Source organism: Silurus meridionalis, chromosome 12, assembly GCF_014805685.1.
Source record: "Silurus meridionalis isolate SWU-2019-XX chromosome 12, ASM1480568v1, whole genome shotgun sequence".
Taxonomy (NCBI): domain Eukaryota; kingdom Metazoa; phylum Chordata; class Actinopteri; order Siluriformes; family Siluridae; genus Silurus; species Silurus meridionalis.
This window is the reverse complement of record NC_060895.1, coordinates 10756087-10783667: the sequence shown is the minus strand read 5'-3', so window position 1 is coordinate 10783667 and position 27581 is coordinate 10756087. Positions and strand designations below refer to the sequence as shown.

The following is a 27581-nucleotide window of genomic DNA, read 5'->3' as shown; positions in this document are numbered from 1 at the left end:
TGCTGTTTTTTGCGCCTCTCGACTGCTGCTACTGCTGTTTTTGCACTGCATTGTGTTTGTTTACATATAATCTTGGTTATAGTTTTTATAGTTTCTCTTTGCACAGTACTGTATATTTAAAGTTCACAGTGGATTTACTGGTCAGCGCTATCTTGTGTTATGTGTATTGTCTTGTGTTGTCTGTCTGTCTGTACTGTTGTCTGTCTGTTTGTACTGTCTGTCTGTACTGTTTGTCGTCTGCACTTTTTGCACTCGGTTGCACTCGATGCACTTTATGTAGCTTTGTGTTGTGTTGCAGCTCTATGTTGTTTAGTGTAGCACCAGGGTTCTGGAGGAACGTTGTGCCGTTTCTACTGTGTACCGCTGTGTATAGTAGAAATGACAATAAAAGCCTCTTGACTTGACTTGACTTGTTCCTTTGATCATCCATGCATTTAACTAGACAAGCATGTGGTAGAAGTGCAATGATAAAATCATAGAGATCTAAAGCAAAGATCAAAATGTCTTCTGAGTGACTTGATCAGGGCATGAATGACTTGCTGCTGACCTGAGATTTTCATATTCAACATTCACTAGTGTTTACAATAAATAGTATAAAATAAATCCAGTGATTGGCAGCTCTGGATGCTGAAATACCTTGATACACTGTGGAGTTGGTGGCATATAATTTTTCGCTTGGAGACCCAAACTTGTTTCAGCATGATGCCCCTGTGCACAAAGCTAGCTCCTCTAAGTTACGGTTTACATGGGTTAGAGTAGAAGAACTTGTGGCCTGCTATAGTTTTGCCCTCAACCCTATTGGATGAACTGGAATGCTGTTATAGGTTTACCATAACTCAAACCATTTTTGATAAAGAATGAGCAGAAAGGTGTTACCGAATGCACAATATGCCGAAGCTTGAGGTAGGTAAACAGCAGCAGGAGACCACATACCCAGTAGTAATATTAATCTAGAGTATGTTTCATATATGCCACTACTCCAACTTTAAAAAGTCCAGTGCTAAGTACTAAGCAGAAAACAGATTCCAAAATAGTTCCATAAACTTATCATTAGTGTGTGTAAAAGCAAAAGAAAAAACACACAAATGTATCAATATATCTTATCATTTATTCATATATGATTTGACTAATATACAGAAGTTTGTCCAAAAGAATAAAAACTTAGAGCTTTTAATATACAAAGTACCCTAAAGCACAATGAAAATGATTGTTGATGACTTTTACATGCTGTTCAACATATACAGACTCATCAGAAGCTAAAGAAAACAAAAAATCTGTTTAGGACAGCTTCCTCAGTCATGGAATGGAGTTGTAATTGAGGAAAAAAACAAGACATCTGTGAAGAAAAAGTGCTATCTGTTGGTCTGTTATGCACAAGAGGGCCATTACAATGCCGGTCTTCATACTTTATAACAGATATTTCAACAAAAAAGTATATGGGTATTTTTGTTATTTATATTGCATTATTTAGTAGGACAAAACCATGACATACCTTGATACAATAAATAAAGTATGTCTAGCATTTGTTACATCAACAGTAACCCTTGATTTTTTTCTCCAGATTTGGATATTATCAGCACTACAATAACTGCAGCATGACTTTAAATACAAGCAAAAAAATCTATCAGAGATCCTAGATCATTATGTAGTACCTTAGATCAAGTATTAAATCACCATGTAAAAATAACACTCATCAGTACGAAGCCAATATTAAAGACCATCTCATTTATTACAAGTCTATTTGTTTTAAAGTGAGCTGTGTTTTGTGCGAGATGTTCAGATATCTTTTAAACACTTTTGGGATCCAAATAATATAACATTTTAATGCAAATGAAAAACAAATTGCAACTAACAAGTTTCTGAAATGGTCCCAGTTTCACCATTGCTAACAACTTTAGTCTTTACCAGCAATTTATGAAACAGAAAATAAGTCCTTTTGTATGACACGAGCTGTGTATTACAAACACCCCAAACACTGCTTATCGCTCCACCCTAGTTTCCATGTCCCACTGTTGAGCCAGAAAGAAAACTCAGCATCTTTGGTCTATATTGAAATGAATCACATGTTGTTAGGATAGTTACAGCATGTCGTCATGGGTCTCCCTGGATGGGATTCTCCTCTGCTGACGACCCCGTAAGCTGTAGAAACAGGAGGAGGCGGTGAGGGCGATGCGGCTCAGGCCCATATTTAGACAGTGCACCTCCGATGTCACCGGCACCTCTGCAAACAGAGCACGCTCTCGTGGCATCTGAGAGAGGCTGTCACTATTTTCGATGTCTTTCACAATGTTGAGAATCTCCTGTCTCTCCATCTGCCGAGTCATCCCCCGGATATTCAAGATGGCAGACACATGCTTCTTTCTATAAAATGATACAAAAATGTATTATACCTTTATAATAAGTTTAAAATTACACCTGGTGATCAATGAAGCTAATCTGATTATCTAACAAGCAAGAAAAATGATGTTACCTTTTGTCTTCATTATAGTCATTTTGTTGCAACAAATGCAAAACATATTTTTTTTATCATGTTTTCATATCTGGAGAATGTGGCACAATTCTTACTCAATATAACGAGTGTCTTATTTCTTTTTCTTGGCACACAATACATGTCAAGTCAAGTTTATTTCTTTAGCGCTTTTCACAACAGACATTGTCTCAAAGCAGCTTTACAGAATTTAACAGTTAAGGTGAATGATGTGCATTTATCCCTGATGAGCAACCATGGCGACTGTGGAAAAGAAAATCTTCCTTAGATGTAATGAGGAAGAAACCCTGAGAGGAACCAGACTCAAAAGGGGAACCCAAAATGGCAGTATAAAATACAAATATAATTATATACTTTATATACACTGTATAAACAACTTATTACAGGCACTGGACACTGCAACATACATTGTTATCAATAAACACATGAATAAAAATCATAAAAAGACAAACATAAGTGATATCAGCAGTTGATTAATACAGTAAATAAGAATTTAAAGTCAGAAGTATATTCTTTAGAATTCAACATTTCGGATTTTAATCCATCAGATTAAAACATTTATTTAAACATTTCTTTGATTTTGACTTTTAGATTTGATTTCAAGAACTATAATATAGATTTTGGATATCAGTGTTACTTTGACAACAAAACTCTTCATGTCCGCAATATCATCGCTATTTTTCTGAATTTATTCTGATATTTTGCCATGTCAGGGAATGCATGCATTTAACTCCGATACTTTCCAGCATGACTAGACCTTCACAAGAACCCTAATACACACTAATGGAGTGTGTATGAAGTATGTTCCAGTTATTTTATGTAATGCATTTTATGAAGTACTGTCTTTGCAAGACGTGCAATGTTTTTCTATTTGAATTGTTTTTCAATTTTAACTGTCAAGAATAGTTAGGGTTTACAGAGCCAAAAAAAATCCCCAAAAACCCAGGTCTGTATGAAATCGAACATTTCCGCAATCCTATGAAAAGTGAAAATGACTGTGGACACTGGTTATTTACACAGATGGTAAGATTTTAGACCAAATTCACCAGTATGCATCCATGTCTAATCTTTTGCCATTTCATGTTATTTTCTGTTAAAAAACCCCCCAAACAAACAGCACTGTCTATGAAAGCAGCACCATGACTGGAAATAAAAAAACACCTTTGACCATGAATCCTGGGAAAATGTAGCTGTCGGGGAAAAAGGTGGATTGTGCACAAATTCCAGTCCTCTGCAATCCTATGGGACTTTTAAGCAGGTTAAGCCACAGTCCTTGGCAGGATGCTGATATTTTTGCTTTGTCTTTGTTGCTACTAAGCGATGGGCAACTCCTTGGAATTTATGTGAATCTGGGCTAACCAAACAGACTCTCATAAAAAAAAAATCAGGAAGCCACCCAGAACTTGTTTGCTTTCATAAGCACCTCATTCATCATCAGGCTGAACAGTTATGTTCTGCAAGATGACCTGAGGTCCCTGAGCACAGACCTTCATCATATCAAAGAGGCTGCAAAATATCTCAGTCATATGACAAGGCAGCTTGACACTTGACACTTACCGTACGTCAGGGAATTCCCGAACTAGTACGCCGACCTCTATTTGGATCGAGGGTGTGTCCTCGAGCAGGATGATCTCTGATATGTGAGGAATGGCACTGTCTAGCCATGAGGCTGTTGACTCCTGAGGTACAAAAAAAAAAAAAAAAAAAAATATATATATATATATATATATATATATATATATATATATATATATATATACATTTTAAAAACTTAATTCAAAATGGCGTATTCATACTCAAAAATTTCAAACAAAGTTTCAGCAATATCGATCTAACTTAGTCCTGGATTAGGAGGTCTGAGCATCAGAATACCATAGTCTGGCAAACATGCTATTTTAACTAAGGTTAAATATCTATGATCATTTTGAGAGTTTTTCCTGACTCTCAGCTTGACCCTTGAGGTCAGCCATCTCTTAAAAGTATCAAGGCAGGACACTCTTCCATAAACAAAGCCATCCTGTTGTCCACATAGGTGACAAATGGATGTTTTTACTAGAGCAAAGAAAAGGCTATGCAGGAGAAGCAGCGACTGTGAGAGGTCAGGGAAATGACCTTTAAATATCAGGGCATTTTATGGCTAGGTAGTTGCACCATGCCTCAGTGATTACAGTCCCTAATTTTTCAGAGGAACTGCAAATCTTACAGCGACAGCCGATGAGTCATGTATAATCAATCATATCACTTAGCTGAGCACCATCATAATAAATGATGCATGTTTATAAATGTTTGGCTATCTGGGAAATGCCTGTTAATATTTTTATTGATTGGGACGTTCTTATGTTTTGTGGGAAATGACATCATGTCCTGCAACGTTCACATTTTCCACATGACAATATAAACCCAAGTGTGCTACTTACCAACTCTTTGAAGAGTGCTTTAAGGTTCTTTCCCTCTTCTCGAAGACGGCCAGCCATCCTTTTCCTCATCTTCAGTGACGTGCAGATAATTCGCCCTCTCATGATCGCACGGAGGTACTCAGTCATCACCCGCCGATGGACTTCTCCCACCAAGACCTGCAATGACAACATGAATGAAACTGAACTTAAATTAAACAATCACTAATCACTTGTGACTAACATGAACACTAAAATGATATGGTTTGATGGACACATCATGAAAATTTTGTTTTAGAATATTTGAGCGTAAATCAATTAAATAATGTGTTGTAAGCAGTATAGCACTTTAAATAATTTAACAGCTAAAAACAGCTGTCTGTGTGGTGTTCTGGTAAAATATTTAGACTATATTTTGTATACCTACTTTAGCACTGGGGTGCACAGTTACAGTACATAAGTACTGTACAAATAGAGACTGAATCAGTATATGATTTTATATATATTCAGTCTTATATTACACTAACTTATAATAAAATAATACAGTTAATAAACCAAACCAGTCAGAATAGGTGTTAAACATGGTTAAATCTATGTCTAGCTAATTCTTCCAATCTAAATAATCATTGCTAGCTACCTATCACATTACCTACTACTAGTTTAACAGGTATTGAATATAGCTGGTGGTAGCTGCAAAATATAACTCTATAAATCTAAAACTGTTCATTATCTGAGAAATAATTAAACTAGATGTTACAGTTTGCACCCAGAGTATGATCAAGTACAACATCAAGCTAAGTATAATTAGCTTAGCTTCCTAATAGCTAGCACTTGTGAACATTTAGCTAGATTCTCTTTTTTTGCTAGATTCTCAAAAAAGCTCCTAGAACATAATACCTGAGTTAAAATTTTTGACTGAATTTATCTATAAATTATATTTGGTTATAAGAGTTAAAACAGTAGATTAAACTACAATACAATATGAAATAATATTACAATAATGTCTGCTGAATATTAATTACACCATCTACTTTCCAGCTTTGCTCTCGGTGTGATACTGTAAATTGACCAAATTCATCATTTGATTTTTACAACCATTTTACATAAGATTTAAAATAGTGGCACTGCTTATGCACCTGGTATGGTGGGACTTCCATCCTTTTAAACTTCTTGAAGTGCTCCCTGATAAGAGATACGATCTGCTCAAATGCCTCCGTGTTGCTCAGCCATTTCCTTTTCACCAGTTTATCAAAGAAAGGCTACAAAAGAGAATGTGTGTATCAGAAGTGATAAAACAAGCAACCAAAGAACTTTTCACTTTCGCTCACTTTCTTTAGGGGTGAGTTTTTGAATGTGGAATTCCAGAGAGCAGAAAAGACTTCCTGACAAAACAACAGCCCCTAGAAAATTTCCATTCTTAGGCAGCCAGGATACATGATGAGCCTTTGTGGCCCATAACGCCTGGCAGTGCCCAGTTCTACTGCGGTCTCTGAATATACTATGTGGCGCTTGGCCAAAAACATCTTGTTTGGCTGTGTTTGTCAAAACAAGTTATTTTTATGTTTTATCCCTGACCTGTTTGTGAGCCAACATCCCTGAGAACAAACCACAAAGGAAGCGCTGATAAGATATTCTTTATATTCTTGGAACGAGTCATGTAACTAACATGGAACCAGTTTATAATGTATGTGTTTATGGGTGTGTATGTACTTTTAGTAGAAACAAAGTGTTCCTCCAAGAAGCAAATAACTGTATAAAAACAATAGTATTTACTTGAAATTCACAAAATTATCTATTTATTTATCTTGTACGACTTGTAAAATTACATGTCAGGAAACAATGTGCTTGTAAACAGCAGATTTTGTACATGTGTGTTCTCTAATAAACATAGCAATGAGCATGCATGTGTGAGACCTACTCACCCTGATGTGCTCAAATATCCTGTCATTCAGCACTCTCACACTCAGGTTTACTATCTTGTCTAGGGCGGTGTTGGCTCTGCGGCCGGAGTCTTCACTGACGGCAGGATCACTGTGTATGCATCGCTCAACAAAGCTCCTGTACACAGTACACATATACACCTTTTCCAATAACTTGATCTAAACATAAATAAATAAAAAGCAAAATTCAAATTTTGCTTAAATGTACCTGAATGGTGGACAGCAGTTGGCTAAGGCGATTGTTTTGGCAACATAACCATCTTCATGTTCCCCAAATACATTAACAAGTCCTTCATGGAACATTTCCACCTTCCTTTGAAAGCTGTGACAACAAAAGGCACAAATATGTTCAGTTATGATGATGGTTACAATGGAACTGGAGTTCAGGGTGAAAACTTCAAATACAATTTCAAATACAATTCATGGACATAGATCAAACGTAAACATCAAGTAATATGAACATAAATATTTTTAAAAGTTTAAGTTTTGTTATGACCCTCTCATTGACCAGATATTATTAATGAAATTTGTAAATGACATCTGGTACAGTTGTAAAAAAAAAAAAAACCTGCTCACCTATATAGAAAATCTGCAAGGCCATTAAGACTGCATTGTGCTACTCGTGAGGCCAGACCTCGGTTAATTGCTGCAGATCGTTCAAGATCTCCCTGTAGTCTCTGGAAATACATGCATGTTCGGTTTTAACAAAATATGTAAATTCATTCTGTAGGCATTTCATGCAAAATCAGGGTGAACATGAAAATTCCACAGATGTATTTGGGAAGTTCATTTATTATTAGTTCGCTAACAGACTATCAATTAAAAGCCTTAAGGCTCATTTGGTGTCTGTTTAAAAAAACTTTGTATGTTTAAAGAATACTTTGATATGCACAAACCAACACGAAGCATCCCAAATTCTGACTGACAGAACAGCTTTTATTCATCTTGACATATAATAAATTAATAAAGTTTCAGGAACTCCAAAGTAATAAACACCAGTCAAAAGATATTCTCAGATTGTTGTTATGATGATAGTGGTGTCTAAAATGTTTGTCAATGATGGTACGTACTGTATAGAAACTTGCAGAACCGATAGAAATAAGCAATAATGAGTACTATACACAGTGTTATCATGACAATAGCAGTAAGTATTGTCCTGTGTGGCCACTAGAGGCAAGTGCAGAGCCTCCAAAACAATGTAATGGAAACTCGAATACGGTGGAATGTTTAATTTATTTTGGGGAAAAAACATTTGTACATTTTTTGCTGCCAACCTGAATTACTGTATTAGAGAGTGAGATCTGATACTCCTCAATGTGCAGCGTTTCCATCCATCTTTTTTCTTCCTCATCCAACACCTGGGACAGCTCATTGGTTACTTTCCCCTAAAATACAATAGCAGGTTAAATACATTTATGTTTGTAATGTTTAAATAGGTGATAAATTGTATAAGTAAATAATATTACCATTAACAAAGATTATCTTGAATACACTTTGTGTGTGTATGGGTGAGAGTGTGATATTATCTTTGAGGTAAACAATGACTTATAAATAACCTCTCGAGTACACTCACTTATTCCCCTTCTTTCTAGGACATGCCTGTGGAATATTTTGTCTAGAGACAGTGAAGTAGACACAGACTATGTCACACAGACTGTAGAACACCTGCACTGACTCTCATTCAAATAGCCTAATTAGGGGGAAAAGTCTTGTTGTAACACTCCTATTGTGTGTTGCTTGTTGAGAACAGGAAAACTTGAGCTTGACCCTGAAATGCCGCACTGTAATTGGCCATACAGGTCGCAACGACCAGTCAACCTTTGGACTGAACAGGACGTGCTGTAGATGCACCCTTTTCCGTCTACTGGGATGAGGACTCTGCCCCAAGGGATCTGAGAAGAGGGAAACATATGAGGTGTTTGGGGATTTTCTCTTACCCTGACATAATTGAGGCAGTCCAGCTCCAGCTTGTCCACCATCTCTGCTGGCATCAGTGGGTTGAGCTGAGAGCGGTTGATGGGTGATGTTATGCTCACTGTTCCAATAACGTCCCTGCAGCAACAACCGGAAGAATTACTCAGACATTTTGAACAACACTTGTGTGGACACTTTGAAATTTGACGGGATAGGCGTAGGCACATGTTTCCAGACTCTTATCAACAAAAGCTTACCAATAATGCTATTTACTACAATTCCTGTTGTAGGATGGGCCTTACATCAAGTGGCCCAGGAAATATTATTCAACCAGCATGACACCTGACAAGCAATAAAAACAGCTGACCAAAAATAGTCATTGGACTATTTTGGACTACTGGAGCTAACCATAACTTTAATTTACCTGTCATATATGTTGTAGAGCCAGTCTAGAAGGGAGTACATGTCGGTAATTTGCAGTTCTCCATTAGTGATATTCTGTAATCGGCATGTGATCGCTTGATGGTAGCTATGTACATACACCTGAAAGGCATCATACTCTTCAGGGTACACAGACACAACATTCCGGCGAGCAGCTCCTAGATCCTCCACCATGCGAATTCGCAGTCTATCCAGGTATGCTGCCAGCTCACCTGGCAGGACCACATCAGACTTTGGCAAGTTCTCATTAGCAGCCTCAGTCACAGCCTCCTTCCATCGCTTTTTCAGCTCCCTGGGCCGTGGTCCACCTGGGACAGCACCCTCACTTGAGATCCAGTCCCTATCAGCCTGTTCTTCCTGTTGAAGGACCTGTACCACCAGGCCTAGGTTAGGTCCAGCAGTGGGAGAGCGCAGGGATTCCCGGACCACATCCCACAGTTCTTTTTGCAGAGCCTCGTACAGTAGCTCCACATCTTTAGCCTTACGCCGGCCACTGTCTTTGCTGCTGGGGCTGGTGAGATCTTCCACACCAACTGGAGGTGTTGTGGACACCTCCTTACACTCCTGTTCTAACTCTAGTATGTGGGTGTCTGCCAGGAACAAGTCTCGCTTGGTCACCAACTGCAGAATCTCCAACACTGAAACAGAAGATCAGGGGACAGAAAGCACAATTTAGATGTTGTTAGGTTTTATTCTTTATAGTACATACCAAGAGATAAAATGTACAGAAAATGTATTTTTGCATTCTCCTGCTTTTATCATACTTTAAGCTCTACAACCATTGCTTAATTGGACCATGACAGAGAAAAGCCATGTTCATGTACTTATCACCAGCTCTTTTTGACATCTTAAATTCGGATCTCCTCCATAAGATATCCAGTTTGTGGTTAATAGTATTTAGCATACAACAATATCTTCTGCTTTGCCTCTTTCACTAATATATTTTTTAGTTCAACACACCCTACCAACACACCCTATTTCTTAAGGACTTATTCTCATTACCTTTGGTGCCAGACAACTCTGCCAGATGCAGAATAAGCATTCAACTGGGATTCTCTCTGTCCCTTATGGAAATGACCTTAAAGATGCAGACAGGTTTTTGGCTTTTCCAATGCATTTTCTGCCCTCATCACTTCTTTAGATTTTTATTATGACAGCTTGAACATAATAGCTTGAAAGTCCAGTTTGGCAGGCTACTGACTGTTGATACTACAAAGACATGACCCTCAGTGTGATCTCACTAGTGCCTGTGATGTGGTCAAATATGAATTTTTCACATTTGTAATAAAATTAGTTATGAATTAGACCAGATCTTAGTAAGATCTATGTCCACACCCATTACATCATCCATTATACTCTCATTTGGAATAAGGGAATTTCCTTAATCTAGCTCAATCAATACATACTGACAGGTGGTAAAAGAATCTGGCACAATCATTAACTTTCACTAATAAAAAATAAAATGAGACTAAAGCTTTTCATTTACTCTTCTTGTCCAGTAATAATTAATTTCCCTAATAAAACACATATGTTAATCAAGGAATCCAGACATCAATTAGAGCAAATAAAATATGTTCAGATATCCAGATAAAGCTCACCACTAACAGTGAATTATCAGACTGTCCTCCAAGATATACAACTAGATGTACAAGTAAGATCAGGAGAACTCTACTGCAATATTATTGCAGTCATAAAAAAACTAAATAACCTTCACTAGTACTTCTGCCATATGTAAATGAATGACTTATGGAATGCCTAATGTATCATGTCTGATGTCCTATTGCTCCTGCTATTCTGCTTATATAAACTCTGTTCAGGCAACCATCTGGTTATTTTGCAACGACTTGCTTCTTGGGAACTCTTTAACTGCAAATTTTTACCACTTACTTCTAAGCCACTTTAACAGAACATATGGATCTTTGACGATATGATTAAACAATATGATTGTTCATATTTAGAGAAGTCCATCAAATAAGCATTTCAAAATAAACGTGAGTCACAGATTTGCTTAGAAATGTCCTCTTACAGCTAAGTTGCTGAATTCATTTCCTAAAAAAAAGTTTATTTTACAGAAGAGGATGCTGGGGAGCCCAGCTTATCCGTCCCTGTCCCATTTGAGGAAACAGTGTCAAACCATTCCACCGAATGCTGTAACCCCTCCAGAACCACTACTGCAAATCGTGATGGCCTGAGTTGATTCGCCAACCCATCGGAAGGAGGTCTAAATATATAAGACAATGCTGACAGTTCTACTGCTATCACACAGGAGGAGGGCAGGGAAAATGAGTGTGCTCCCTGTTCTTGTGTAAGAAAGTAGGAGCCACTTCCTCTGGTAAACCCATCCGGGCCAAAGTCCTCCACCCAAGGACAAAAACGCCACTCAGGGGCTGGAGTAGCTTAATGAATGGGCACTACTTCTTTTTTTTTTTTTTTTTTTTAAGTCACCTCTAAGCAGAAACCTGTAAAATCTGTCCTTGAAATAAAATTGTGGCTCAATTGCTAGATGTTGAGAGAGTTCTTGGTTTATCCAGGAGTCATTCAAATTTGGAAAACTGCCAAGATAGGGTGAGTTCTGTATTTTTAGAAGAATACTATGGCTTTGTTTTGCAAAAACACTTGGCCTCTGACACAGCTGAAAAAGCAGGTATGTATTTTCATGAATTGATATATGATCATACTTCGATTCAAAAAAAAAAAAAGTAACAGAAATTTACTAGATATTCCATGAAGGAAACAGGTAATTGTCGGAAAACTGATTTTTTTTATTAGTATTTGTGAAGTATGACCAAAGTAATGACTAATCAGGATATCCAGTAACATAGCTCAAAAAATCCTTGCCACTTGCACACATACCCTGTGGCCAAAAATACAGGACAATAATCCCATAAACCAGACATTATCCATCCGTACTGCATATTCACTAACTTTTTAGCTGGCATGCCTCAAAGAAAAAAAAATATGAGACTCCATCTATTTTTTCAACTCCCACTTCCCACCTCCATCACAGGGGTATGCAGAATGGATAAATATTTTTCTTACAAAATGAGCAGGCTAGTGTTTTTTCATTGCTCCCCCATTCTTAAAACCCCCCACTGGCACAGCTGGATCAGACCTGCTTGGCTGAAGTGTCTAATGTCCCTGGGCGAGACTGAGCCTGTCAGAATATCACTGAAGCTTAAGCTCTTGTGTAGATTCAGCCATTTGGCTATGGACCGGCTGTTGGATTAAATGAACACCAGACACTCCTGTCACTGGAGAGCTTTTGGCTGGTTGCAAACTTGAACCCAGATCAGGACACATTGGTCTTGCTCCAAAGTTTGATTACTGAGGACATGTACAGTGTCCAATAAGTCGACATCGGCCCCACCTTACACTTTTACCCTTGTTATATTTAATCATTGCTTTATTTCTAATAAATGGAAGTGATTTAAATGTGTCTGAAAGCATAGGTTAGTAATGGGATTTTTGTACTCTTAAGCATGAGGTAGGTGACTGCAAGTGGGGTGTAACCAGTCACGCTATCACACACTTATGAATATAATGGTTACCAAAGTTGTGCTTTGACACTGTTTCAATGGTGGCCACTGATCTATGGCTCAAAGCTACAGTTATAGTTTTATGGTTAATGGTCTTTGGCTATAACTGGATGTCTGGAAATCATTTACTACTCTCTGGTGTAACCAACTCAGTAAACGGTCTATTTATCAAACAGCGCCCATCCCAGTGAACAAGAACAGGTCAGTACTCTAATTACATTGTCATGCCTTATATATTTACAATAAAACATGACATTGGGGACATGTGCAAACAGAAGAGAGAAAACATAACAAATTATTCACCTATAAAAAATGATCTACCTGTAGCTACCAGCTTATAAATCTGTGAGATCCTGTTTGTGTGGTTGTTTTTCTAATTACTTGTCTCTTTTTTCATTACTATAGAGCACTGACAAAGTCATGTGTCTATTAAAAAAACAAGCATTAATTGAAAAACCCAAATTCAAGGTCAAAAACTTTTCAAAGCTTCACTAATACATAACATTTGAAATAATTTATCAGACCTTATCATCCTTCTCTCAGGATATTTACAAATACAGATTTAATCTGAACAGACTTAAGCACAAGCATTTTAATCAAAAGAGCATGTTAGAACCATGTTGTTGGTTTTACTATTGTTGAGAGCATTGATTCCAGTGAGTGGTAAAACATTAATTTGCTTAATTGTAAAACATGTCAAGTCTATATTCCTTGTTATAAAAATGCCAGTAATGCTTTAAGAAACACTCTTAACAAAACCCTAAAAAATGGGCTGCCACTTGAGAACAATTACCACTTGTTTTTTTGTTTTTTTTTAATTACAAGGCTTACATCTGTGAAGCAGTCGTTGTAGAGAGCTTTTTAGAGTTACAAATGACTTTTAAATTATGTATAAACAAGTGACAATTTTTTCACTGAAACCAGATGAAGCTTAAAGAGTCCTGTGGTCTCTTTTGCACAGTATGGTGAAGTACAGAAATTCTATGAGTGTGTAAACCAACATGATCGTAAGGTCAGTAGAAGGCTTTCACATCAACATAAATGTGGCTAAACATACAAATAAAAGGGCACTTTGTGCTGTGTCAGCTGGGGAATGAAAAGCAGCAGCTTCAGCTTGTTATCCCCCCCACCCCAACTGAAAGAAAGCTGAGACTAAGAGATGAATACCCAGTTCCCTTTTATACAAATTCCTCTTTCCTTTTATTCCTTTACTACTTAAATTATGATCTTTCAAATCTTTTCATTTTGACAGCCCATATTGTGCTTTAAAGATATGGAAAGGTGATATGTTGGTGTTTCACTTCAGCGGCAGTACAGGTGATTACACTTTTGTACACCAAAAATGCTTTGATTAAAACTTGCAATGCATGTCACCACTATCTACTCTCTGTCGGCAGTTCTTTAAATGACCTATTTAGCAAAAAGGTACAGATGCATACAGTGTATGTTTACTGTACATAACAAACGTTTAAAAATGTCACCTTCAATGTAAAATCATCAAAATTACACCCTCAGTAAATACAATATTATGTAAATTAATAAAATAAGGCATTCAGATGTTGGGTCATGACCATTTTACATCCTGCCCATACAAGCCCATTAAAAGCCTGTTATCTGATCTCAGCGTGCAAAACTGCACAAATATGTGCCAATGATGTACTACACACATGCAGGTCCAGCTAAGCAATTACTCTCTGTACATTCTGCTGCCTGTCTATTTGAGTGAAATTTGTAAATGAAGTGCATGTGTGTACAAATAAGCATTTAAATAAATGCCATCAAACTCATCGTCATACAGTTTACATTTCATTTAAGTCTGAAGTCAGTATTTAGCAACAATACATTTTTAAAAATGTATTAATAGTTTTTCCTTTTTTGCAGACTTCAGTAGCCATGTGAGAGTTGTTGTTCAATTGCAATGAAATGATTACTACACATGAGGCAGGACTACATCCTAGATGATAAAACATACTGCGATTCCTAATTGGTCCTCATAAGTCTTTTGTCCAGCACCTCAGCTTACCTGAGAGAGGCTCTCTGGGTTTGACTACTGGTACTTCCTCTACAGGCTCTTCTTCAGGGCCAGGGGATGCTGAACGGTCAATCAATGATTCCCTCTTTTTGCCCCTACCAACAATCTTCAAGAGGGATAGTCTGCGGCTGGTTGAATCGGCATCGCTCTCTGAGCAAAGGTCTCCATTAGGCAAGCTCTCTTTACGAAGGCTCTCTCTGCATCTCCCTGCCATTCTGTGGAGGTGGAGAAGAAAGAACAAGATCAAGAGGGGAAACTGGATCGTTTGCTGTTTCATAACCTATGTAAAGTCTCATCAGTGGCTGTGCCAACAAGTAATTTAAGCTTTATAAAAACAATCTGGTTTATCTGTACCTTAGAAGACTCCCCTCTGAACTCCGACGGCCCTTCTTCTTTTTCTCCATGGGTGAGGGCATACCAATGGAGCCTTGCGGAGAAGGGGTGGCACTGCCCTTACTCCTACCTGACATGCGCAGGCCTTTGCCAAGCTTGCCCAGGGTCTTGAGTGGTGACACACCTTTGATGCGGTCAAGCGTCCCTTTAATAGAACCACCCTTTCCTGAGCCCCCACGCCTCACTTCATTTGCCTCGTTCTCATCCTCCTCATCCTCAAATGGGTTACGGTCCCGTGGAGCACCCCCATCCAGGAGTGAGCCACCATTGTGCCTGGGCCACTCCTCATCTAAGCCGTTCTCCTCAAACGGGTTGTGGTTAAGGCTCATCTTGCGGAGAATCAGCTCACTGTGAGTGTTCTCCAACTCCAAATTCCCCTTGGTCCCCTTCAGCCGAGCTGGGAGGTTCTTAAGAACGGGCATTCTTCGGCCTGGAGAATAAATACTGAGGAACAACAATAAATCATTAGACAGATGAGTTCTGTTCTTGCTTAACATAACTAAGCTACACACACATGTCTATCTTGTTTCAGTGAAACAATTTTTTTTTTGTTGTGTTGAGCAATTAATTAAAACCCAAATCTTCCTCCCTAACATGAACATTGGTAATAAATTATAAGATAAAATGATTCTGTTGTGTCACAGTTTATTGGGGAAATAAGTATTTTAATCAGACCTGCCTTCAATCATACTCTGTACAATTTATTGCTCTAATATATTAACCATTTCTAACTTTAGTGTGACTGGTGATTATGGACTGGCTTTAATCTTTCATATAATTTCTACAGACATCCTGTTATATTACCATAATTGTACTTGGCTGGTGACAAACATGAAGGAAACAGTGCTGAATCACTTCCTGTTGGTGAATTTGTATATTTGTTTATAAAACATGGGATAGGAGGTGATCAACGCCTTGCCTCGACCAGATAAAACACTTTTCTTAAGCTTAAGATAATTTACCAAATTTTTTGTTGTTACTTGAACTCACAAGTGAGTTGCTGAAAACTGGATATAGAAGCATTCAAGCTTGGATTGAATGAAATCATAATAAGCTGTTAAAAAGCCATTATCAGTGAGCTTTGAATTCCTGGAGGAATTTTCCTAAATGTAATGATAATAATGCATGTATCATTTTTACATACATCATAGTAGTATGTAACAACAGAACTATTAGAAGAGCTGGAGAATATAGGACACAGTCAGTAAGACCTTTAGTATTCAAACTAATTGCTAACTTTTAGTTTTCATGACTAATAGTTAACCTGGTGGTCAATGGACCCATCAGTAATCGACAAAAATGGAAGGAAGGTCCACAGAAGGGAAAATTATATAACAGCTAAATTCTTGGATAATTCTGGTACAAATCATTTGTATTGATTAGCATTTTTTTTTTAAGTCTAGTACTTAGTTCATTTTGTACGAAAGTACACCCATGACATTTGTAGCAGTCTAGTGTGATCGGAATGAAACAATATCTTTTGCATGAGGGAAGAGGGAAGTGGGTGCAGCTGCTTTTGTGAAAATAGGGAAATTGAATGAAATGCCTAATTTATCTGCAACTCCAAAAACCTAAATGGATTAAGATGGAAAATGTAGTGAGTCAAGAACATTCAGCAACAATGACAGAATGGGACCAAAAAATTTTATATTGCGTGAGTCCAAAAGCCCACTGGACTTATGGATGGATTAATGATAAGCCGCTACCTATTTAGAACTGAGCAATTGATGGTTAAGAGACTTGCTCAAGACTTGATCAGGGGAAGTGATGGAATTTGAACTCACAACCTTCCAATGAGTTGTAGTTATGTACCTCATTTCCTTCTTGTGTTGCAATGCTTCAAGTCATCATCTATAACCTGTCCAGCTCTAATTATAAACTTTACAGCAGAGCCCCTCTGGAATGTCGGGTTAGATTTTTGTCTGAGATACAAAGACTATAAGAGCAGCCTTCCCAGGCTAAGTCTATTTCCTGTACTGCACAGGTAGCATATTACCTCCTGCTTGAAAACAAGTAGTCACTGCTTTTTTTTAATAAAAAGCTAAATATAAGCCATTTACAACAAAGATGTGTAATAAATAACAACACTTTTGATTACTTTACTTTGATTAATTACTTGTAACTTTTCATGTACTGCAGTTTAATAATGAAGAATTATTGAAGAGATAACTTTCCACTTTCCTACCCTATCATTTTTTATCATTATACTTTGAATTAATATGTGAACATTGTTATGATTTATTGGTAGGTTGGTAGGAGTGTCCTGTTGACCTGATTTATTGTCATGTTTTAGTAAGAACTACCCAGACTTTTATTGCTCACAGATCATTTTATGAGCATTATATGTAATTTGTAGGTGGCACCTCAATGTTAGATCAGATAGGCGTTCTCTTACACATCTCTACACATGTTGTCTTTGCTGCATTTTCTGATTAAGCTAATTCTTTAAGGGTATAAATTATTATTATTTTTTATCTATGTCTAATTTGGGTCTGGTTTCAAGATGTGCCTCAGAAGTGTGCAGTGACCATGGTTCTGGCATCGAACTACAGGACTAGGAAGACCAGGAATGTTGGAGGTATCCCAAGAAAGGCTCAGCGTGACTTTCCCTAAGGGGAAGGTTTAAATGCACCCCAGCCACAGAAGCATATCACCAGGCACATATCCAGTACATTAAGATTCAATTATGACTGTTTAGTGCATTTTAATATTGAAAATATGAAAAATCACTTGGATCACATATGCCACAGTTTAATCCTGTTCAGCCCAGCAATGACCTAATTACAGCATTCAGAACAGCCTGTATCTTTGTGTTCCCATCTAAGTTTGCATAACACTCATTTCTTTTAAAAAGTTTGTTTCTGAGCAGTGGATGCCAATGTATTACTGAAAATCCAGCAAAGTTTGATTAGCACATGAACATTGACTAACAGACGTAGGTCAAAGAGATCATTTCCCTGACCATAACCTTGCTTACAGTCTCAACACTGGATTATGCCCTGCCATAAATGTGTTTTTCCACTACAAAGTTTATTGCAAGGTTATTATGGAAGTAAATCTTTAACCCCAGTAGATTAACGTCTAAAATGCAAGAGGGGTTGTATGTTTCCTTTCTCTGAAAAAGGAACAAAAATGTCTGGGTCAGCTAATTTTTCATTTCAATTCCCAGAATTATGTCAAAGTTTATGATCTAGGGTTAAAGTTCCTAATACAAACTGCCATGAGAGTAATAATAATAATAATAATAATAATAATAATAATTTTTATAGGAAACTACCAACAAAAGTCTTGCGGTTTTAAAGAAAGGTGAAACTGTTCTGTTGGTCATGAATTAAGTGTAAACTGTTATGATGTGTTTTCTTTACACAAGCATTACTACAGAATGAATACTAGAATACTGACTGTGTTAAAACAAAAGAACCTTGACCTTGGTTGTACTTGAGAACTGCTGAGCAATCTAATCCTGGTGTCTTTTGTATATTATATTTATTTATTAATGCATTACTTAATTTAATTAACATACAATTAATACAATTTAAACCTTTATTCTTTGGAATAAAAAAGAAATCTAGTGAAAATTATTTTTGTGATTAAAAACCCTTACAACTTGAAACAGCTGAAACTAAATTCCTCCAATAATACAGCAATTATAAATAAAATTGATGTCTATTATGATTCATTAGTTTTATTTTTAACCCAAGCTCATTCATCCTTCATTATTATCTATTCTGACTCACATATTAAGAAAATTCAGATCATTCTTATAAGTTTCTATAAGAAATTGTATACTTACACAATCCATCCTGTTCATTTTCCATACTAGTAACTCGAAGAATGCAAACCACGAGTATCAGGCGGTTTTGCTTGTTTTTTATTCTTTATTACTTGGGGAAATGCTGTACAGCAAAACTGGCAAGCCTCTCCGTCAAACCACTGGCTTTTCATTTGGTGGGTTGGCCCTGACTAACTGAACCGATTCAGAGTCAAACGACTCTTTCAAACGACGGAAACCCTATCGAGTTGTTTTTTTCCCCACACATGGACATCTAAAATTATCATATAAGTAGCTGAAAGACACGAAGGGAACGACATGGTGTATTTTAGTTAGAAAATGTTTTTTTTGTGTGTTAATTTCGTTTTCTCTTTCGAGTCGATTCACGAGTCGTTTTATGTAGTGGGTTCTACAGCGATAGTATAAGATTAATGTATGGTGAATTCGGTTATATTGGGATACCGTTGCCATTTCCACTATGGCTAAACATTGTTGCCATGAAAGAAATAACAAAAACTTGATACATAAAACTTTATACGTAAAACATCATATATAAATATATATATATATGAGAGAGAGAGAGAGAGAGAGAGAGAGAGAGAGAGAGAGAGAGAGATGGGAAGTAATGGAAGTCCAAATACTTTGTTACTGTAGTTAAGTAGAATCTTCTGGTATCAGTACCTTACTATTTATTTTTCAGACAACTTTTTACTTTCACTCATAAATCTTTTACATAAATATCTGTACTTTCTACTTCTTCCATTTTCAAACCAGGCTCGTTACTTTAGTTTTAATCTATTTGGTGACATGATTAATATTATTTCTTCTCATTGCACGCATTTTCAGCCCATCAACCTATTTCTTGCCATTGGTAGTGGTTCTTGCCACCAGTGGTAGCTTTTTTCAACCTATCACTGGTGTATCATTTCCTGGCTATCACTACAGAATAGTCGAGCCTACGAAGCTAACAACGAGCAAGGCAGATGGCAACAAGAAGTATGGGGCTAATGTGGATAAGACATTTACATTTACATTTATTGCATTTAGCAGACAGAGGGAGTGAGCGATGTAAACATAACTGAGAACAGAGTCATTCCTTCTATTACATTTCATAGTCAAATATCTTACTTTTTACTCAAATACATTTTGCGAAATCAGTCGCAAGCAGGGTCGAGCTCGTGCTCTGTTTTAAACTTGTTTTAAAAGGTGCTTTTTGGTATCTACTTACAATAACATGCAATTCAGTGTCAGTTCAAAAGCAAGCATGACATTTTGAGAGAAATAAATGATGGAAGTAACTTCTGACTCTAACTTGCCAAAACCTCCGTAGCCTTTTTGGTATGTTGCTTTTTTGAAGTAGCTGAAAAAAAGGTTTTGGGCTCATAAAATTTTTTATTAGAAATCATTCAGTGTTTGCCTCATTAATATCATTATATTAATATATTGGAGTGCTAAGAGTAACAAAGTCTTTTTACATAAACTGAGTTGATTAGGCAAAGATTTTTGTGACAAAAAATAATAACATGAACATTATAGCCATAATTACCTCATACATCTCTTCTTTAACCCAAGTACATGATTTGTGTACTTTGTCCAACACTATATATATAGTTTGGCCTACACTTCTGGTCAGGCAAAATGAAAATTATTCATGAATCTTCATTTCTGTAGGTCTTTAGCTTTGTACATACAAACAGCCTAAAATATAAGTAATTTGTCGCACACGTGGCATCAAATCAGATATAAGTAACAAAATCTTCCCCTGAATTCATCAACATAATCTAATAATGTAATAATGTATAGACACAACAGGCCTTGTATTGAAATGTAAAAAGTGAAGGTATTTTTTTGGTGATATTTAGGGTGTGACAATTAACTCTGTTCAATTCAGTTTTTATTTTTACTTTTTACACTAGATATTGTCCCAAAGCTTTACACAGATATATAGGTTATAAAATATGAATGTACATGTTAGTGGTTATAAGTTTATCCCTAATGGGCCAACCAGTAGTGACAGTGGCAAGGAAAAACTCACTGAGATGGTATGAGTCAGAAACATTTAAAGAAACCAGATTAAAAAAGGAACCATTTCTGATCTCGCTGACACAGAATGTCCATTAATTATAGTTCCATCATTGTTGAGGTGTGCTGTTCAGTGATGGGTCCTTCTCTACACACTACAATATTTTAGCAAAATGTCTTCTAAAATTGTATAATAATACATATTAAAGCTTGTTTGATTTACTCTTTAAGAATGCCTTTGACAAAAGAAGAAAAGAAAATATTCTCGTGGCTCGACCAGTACACTATTTACATGGCTCGACCAGAACGCGGTCAAAAAGACTAAAAGTGTTGTGGACTAACATCCACAGATAAAGGAACAACCAATGTGGTGCTGACATATATACCCACATATGCATGAAGACTTTTGACCCACTTGAATATATAACAGCAATACCAACAAGAACCAATACCAATTTATGAACAAAGGCCATAAATTGAATTAAATAATCATGGCAGTCTTTTTTACTTTTTCCTCAAAATTTTAGCATCAACTTCCCATTTGATGCTGACCACACCCATAAATTTGTGTCCTTCCTGCTAATAATAGTTTTTTCTATAAAGCAGTTTAACAGCAAAGGCTTAGTAAGCATTCCAATAAAAAAATAAATGCTGTTTAAACATTAAATTGTCCCAATTTACCTAATGTAGCAGTAGATATGAATTAACTCTGATGTAAAAATGCTTCACAGAAGGTTCTCTAATTTTTTTGTTCCCAGTAAGGCAGAAAGCGGTTGTGCTGCCCCAGACTAAATCACAAAGGACTAAGTGTGATTATAATTCTTTGGAATCTGTGAGTCCTCACACCTATTACTGTCTTTACGTGTTTATGGTGTTGCATGTGACAGTCGGTCTGGACATGTGCCCGTAGGAAGTCAGACTGTGCATCAACTGGTCACGAAACACAATAGAGATTACTGTGCAGTGCGTCACAACAGCTACATTTCAATCACATCAGCCTAAAAAATGACATTGTTTTGTGACCACGGTGGAGGAGTATGTGTGTTTCTCCAAACAGTCGCTTCCCCCTTGAATCGTGGTAGCCAATATGAGTATGAGGAAAATGACTTTTCCTTTTGTGATAGGGTAAACACTTGAGGAAAGCTCAGCTGCATGATTTATAAACAATAGATGGACTCAAATGGCTGCCTTCGCTGTTCTGTTAGCAGACAGGGGTCACATTTTTGTCCTAGGAAAAATAGTTGGACTCGTGTCTACAGAGCAAAATCAACAGTGTTAAACTGAATAGAATGTAGATGTTACCTTTTGCATAGATTCTCAATTTGCTCTTAGATAGTGTGTTTATGTACACATTAACGTGTGTTTTCTGAGCTCACACAAGAAAGAAATCTGTGTTTATGTTTCCTGGTTGTGTAATGATGTCTCTTCCATATGCAATGCGCCTTAAATAGTAATTCCTTTGCATCTTATGAGATCATGTATGAGCAGTCAAAAGTCCCCTTTACAATAACCATTCCCATTTGAATTTTTTTCTTACTTTACCAACTCAGTGCTCGAGCACAATATAAAACGCAGTCCCTTTGTTCCGTCTTTTTCTTGATAATGAGTTACAGACCTTAACCTGCCAGGGTGGAAACAGAGCAAGGGCATCACACTCGTGTTCCTGTTACTTGTCATGGGGTGAAAAGAACACGCCAGAGAACAGGAGCTGGTGTCATATCTAAGACTAGCAGGTGATAAAGATGTAGAATTGCACCGTAAACGCCTGAAGAGGAGTCTATTATTTCAGGAAATAACACTGTGCACTGCATAACAATGCGATTTTTCATTGTTATGTGCACTCAGGGTCCTCGTGTCCTTTCCCTCTTGCTGGAAGCGAAGGTCACCTTGGCGTTGCCTCAAAATATTTTCCAGCACTTCACTGAGCAGGACAGCATGCTGGTGTGTGTTTGATTTACATAGCCAAATTTGTGTTTGTTTATACTGATTGAAATGGTAATTTGCGATTCGGCTACACAATCAGAGTGTTTCGATAGTAGTTGATTTACAACTTAGGAATTTAATCAGTGAGGTAACAGGTTTAAGTCCTGGGTAAAACATTAGTGACAGGCTACACACCAGTGTAGAGTTTGATATCTGGAATTTTGGGAAAAAACACATACAAGGCAATGCGGAAATGGAATGAAAGTTCTACACTATGCAAGAAAGCACTTTTACTGCACCTCTTTATTTAATACCATGCCACAAGTGTTTGTTTATAAGTATAGCATATTAGTGTAGTATACTGGGAACGTCACTCTCTGAAGTTCACAGTGTTATACATTGTTTTGTATGCAAATTAATAGAAAAATTACCTCCAGTAAGGGTTAAAGTATACAGAAGCAATATTTTAAGATATTTTACTTTGTCCCTATTTGATGTTGTAAGAGTAAACCTACCCCTTTGCACCACTGTGTGGTGGACAGCAGTGGATGCTTCAATTATAGCCAGCCAAAATCCTTTCCATGAGCCAAAGGAAATGCCCTCTAATCGTGCCATCACCCCTTGCTGAAATAAGGGCAATATTTAGTGCCCTGAGAGCACAAGGCCTGACGGAGCTGATGGAGTAGTCTTTCGTTACTCTGCTCAATCAGCCTAAAGTGATGACCAGCAGTGCAGGAATAACAGTGTTATCCTTTATTCATGCTGACAAGAGCTGGTGCTGTTGGATGCATTGAGGGTATCTTTCATAACTGGAAGGAGGACACTGGTTTGACGTCATAGATTTGACCTTCTGCAGTCAGAGGTGCAGGTCATAGCTAATTTTTAACGCTTGTAGCGGAAATTGTCACTCAATACAAACTTAATTTGTGGTTTTCAGGAAGGGGATATTATTGCACATCCCTCTGCTGTCCCACAATTCTTATTATGCATTAGAATTAGGCAGTGATTTTGCTTTGTGGTATATCTTTTTACTTTTGTGTGACTTTTTTTTCAACACAGTCTTTTGAATATTACACTGATGCTATTATAAAGCTATAAATATATTACTATGACACCAGTCTTCGGTAGCGTTACTGAAATGTTCTTGTTTGGAAATATAATCAATTATATAATTTATTATTTCAATTATTATATGAATTATTTAATACATGAAATCTAATTCATTATTTTTATAATATTACTATAATATAATAATATTATAGTAATAATTAACCAATCTTATTATTGTTGTCTTATTCTGTTAGCAAATAATTGTGCCAATATAACAAAATAAATCCAAACTAGTTAATTAAATTAACATTTAATAAATAAATTAAATAAAAAAGAAGTAAAAAAATACATTATAAATTAAAACTATAGTTTAATAATTTTACATTTGGTTTATGTACAAAATGATGCTACAATGAGTGACAATGACATTGAGTTCATTTGTTTTCTTTATACTTAAAACTTAAAAGCATTTCTTTTGCATTGCATTGATGACAATCTGCTCATGAGATTTAAATATCACACATGTTATATGACACTATTCTCATTAGAACATTACTAGAAGTCAACTGATTTCAGATAAAGGAACTACTGCAATGTGATTGATTGCTTCAGTACCTACGGCATGTCTTAATTTCAGTCACCAAACTATTATTTATGCACATTTATGTACTATTGTTCATGCACAAATAGCAAATGTATATACTGAAATCAAATTATTTATTTGTTATCAAATTATGCCCTACCCTACATTTTCATGTATCACATGATTACTTCAAATCACTATATTTGCAATTTTATTACATTACTTTCATTACACTTTTGAACACAGTTTTCCTTTTTCAAGACCTCTTACATTTATTTACATTTTTCTAAAATTGTCTTTTGATTAAGAACTAAGAACTTTTAAATGTTTGCAATTGATATATAGTGCACATTCATCTTATTTGTTACTACCCTTCACAATACAAGGGTAGTTTCTGAAAAAAAAAACTAAAGTATGATATTTGTGTATTTTTGAATGTATTTTTGAAACTACTACATTGGCCAAGGTATCTTCCATATGCAGGTGTCTATCCAGCTATCCATGTGCATAATCATCATCATCATCATCATCATCATCATCAAGAACAACAACAACAACATTATCATAAGCATGCTTGCGTAAGCATTTGGAAAGTAGCTACAAATGGACCATTATGACTCATCCAATCATAAGGCAAGTTGACTCAGTAGACGCAGGGCAAGTAGTCATATCAGTTACAAGTTTTCTTTTAAATCACAGACCACAACTAAATCAACTAGCATTAATCCTCACGGTGATCCTCACTGTCTAGACAGTGTTTCTAATCAAATCAGCCTACCCAAACATCAGTGTGAAAGAAAGCTTCTTGCAGATCCATGTCTATGTCAGTCATCTCGGTTCCTGAAAACAATAAACTATTCTATTTCACGGACACACAAACTACTATTACTTACATCTAACTAAAATTATTACTCTAATACAACTGGAATCCAGACACAGAACAATGTTTCACATTGACATCTGTAAAAGTCAGTGACCATACCATAATAGCAGAAAGTCCCAAACATTTTCCTCTTACCTTGTTCAGCTGTGGTACAGTGGTGGTTTGTTTGTAATAGTCTCAAAGTTGCAACATTCCGGAGCCTGGGGATCTCTCTGAGTGTGTGTCAGTATACCATGTGTGGTGGTTAATACCAGAGTGACGAACTATATGAGTGTGTCTGTTTCAAGCAAAGGCACGGGAGCATGGGGGTGGCTGTGGTCACTTCCTGAGCTGTTTTGCAGCGCAAAGCTGATGCTTTTTCCTCAGGAAGCCGGCCATCCCCTTTCCTTCTTACCAACCAACAAGTCCCCCTCCCTCCACCACAGCCCCCCACCCCTCTTCTCCCCAGGGTGCTGACAGCATAGGCACTCTGATACTACTGATTAGTCTGGGAATACAGGGAAAAGTGCATAAAATGGTTATTAAAAGTGCTGTATGTTATTTTGTTTATACTGTCTCTCACCAGTGGCCCTGATGGATAAGGAAAGTTTGCATTAAAGACGACTACCAACCTAAATGTGATACAGTGGAGGGAAGTAGAGTTGAATGGAGGCAATGCTGGAGATTGTTTCGGAGTCCTCTTGCCTGTTTCAGGCCCCTTTTGTTTGCCCAAGTGTTTGTTGACGCTTGTCCCCAAAGCAAGCCTCCTGTGTCTGAAGGTGCTTTCCCACTGTCCCACTGGCAACACAGGCCTGACATGAGCCACTGGACTACAGTAATACTGGGTGGTGGGTTAAAAGCCAGGGTCATTGGGTGCACCTGAGCTTTCTTTACAGGAGGTCTTTTGTTTGTTTTTTCACAGTAAGACACATTAGTGTATTCGATCCACAGGTCTATGTACAGATCCAGTGCTCTGATTGTCAGAGAGTTATTTTTATTCATGAGCTCAGATAAATAAATATAGCATTTTGTTTGAAATAGTTTTAATTATAGGTTTGGGCTTCTTCATGATGGGTAATGGTTAATGGTTAATGTTGGTCCATTGGATAGGGTTCACCTCCAAACATGATTTTATTTCAAATTTTATTTTTAATTTGACTTTAAGAGTAGTTATAGATTATACCTCAGTGTAACAGAAATACTGGTGAGACAAAGTTTAGCAATGCTTTATCAAAGGACTAGTGTCTTAATCCACGGGTTTACTGTCTGTGGAATTTTCAAGAGCCAAGGTTAGAAACCCATACAACATCTGAACACCTGAGGATGGCAGGGCTTAGCTTCCTGGAGGATTTGGCAAAAAGAATAGAAGAAACTGACCAAATTTACATGTATAAAGCTTTTAGAGATTTACCCAGGAAGACTTCATGCTGTTGTTGCTGCTAAGGGTGCTTCTATAAAGTTGTGAATACCATGGTACCTTACACAACAATATATACAAATTACAAAAAAGTCAGAATACTTTCCAAAGCCACTGTATGTTGGTGAATATTATTACTTGTATATTTTCATATGCACATGTGCTAAAACATATGAAGTGACCAAAAGACTTGGTATGTTCAATAGATACCTATGGCCATCTTTTGATTCCTGCTAGATTGCCACTGGTTCCAAATGGCAGGGACACCTGATGGACATACGATGTTTATAGAGTCACAATTGAATACTAAGTGCTGTATTGTCTAAATAAAAAAAAAAAAAAAAAGCTTACATATGCAATGCTGTACTTAAATCAGCACACCTTCGGTCTGACTGGAATGTGGCTCAGAGAAAACAGCAACATTTACCCCAATGTTAAGGGTCTTAATCGTTTAGAAACAGTACAGCGATGCCCAAGTATCAGCGACGAGTCTGCATGGGACATTCACAGTACATTTAGTGAGCAGTTAGAGTGAAATTGGACTTTCATAAAGGGATATACGTGTCACAATATGTGTAATACAATATATAGACAGGAGAGCTAATTTCTGGGCAATTTGTACCTTTGCTGCCCTCTGTTGATGCTCTAAGGCAATGCAGGACAATAGGAATATTATTTGTATTCATATTTACAGCAGCCATATTGCAAACCTACACCTTTATAAAATAGCACGGTTTTTTAATGATTATCTTTGTTAAATCTCACTAAAACAAAGGAAGTATGAAAGAAGTCTGTCAAAAATTATTCATATATAT

General features: G+C 36.8%; 1 protein-coding gene across 2 annotated transcripts; it reads right to left on the bottom strand.

Annotated features, from left to right (window-relative positions):
- Positions 1-1090: 1090 nt before the first annotated feature.
- On the bottom strand, positions 1091-25652 carry exoc3l2b (exocyst complex component 3-like 2b). Of its 2 annotated transcripts, none has more exons than XM_046863259.1 (13): positions 25506-25652; positions 15099-15581; positions 14736-14959; positions 9160-9814; positions 8759-8873; positions 8096-8206; positions 7398-7498; positions 7030-7143; positions 6804-6939; positions 6018-6140; positions 4906-5061; positions 4046-4167; positions 1091-2361 (listed from the first exon to the last, which is right to left on the bottom strand). In XM_046863259.1, exons 2-13 carry the CDS (start codon positions 15557-15559, stop codon positions 2079-2081), a joined length of 2601 nt encoding a protein of 866 aa, XP_046719215.1. In that variant the 5' UTR covers positions 15560-15581; positions 25506-25652; the 3' UTR covers positions 1091-2078. The 2 variants fall into 2 exon arrangements, with proteins under 2 accessions (XP_046719215.1, XP_046719213.1); XM_046863257.1 differs by lacking the exon at positions 25506-25652 and adding an exon at positions 18931-19082.
- Positions 25653-27581: the final 1929 nt, after the last annotated feature.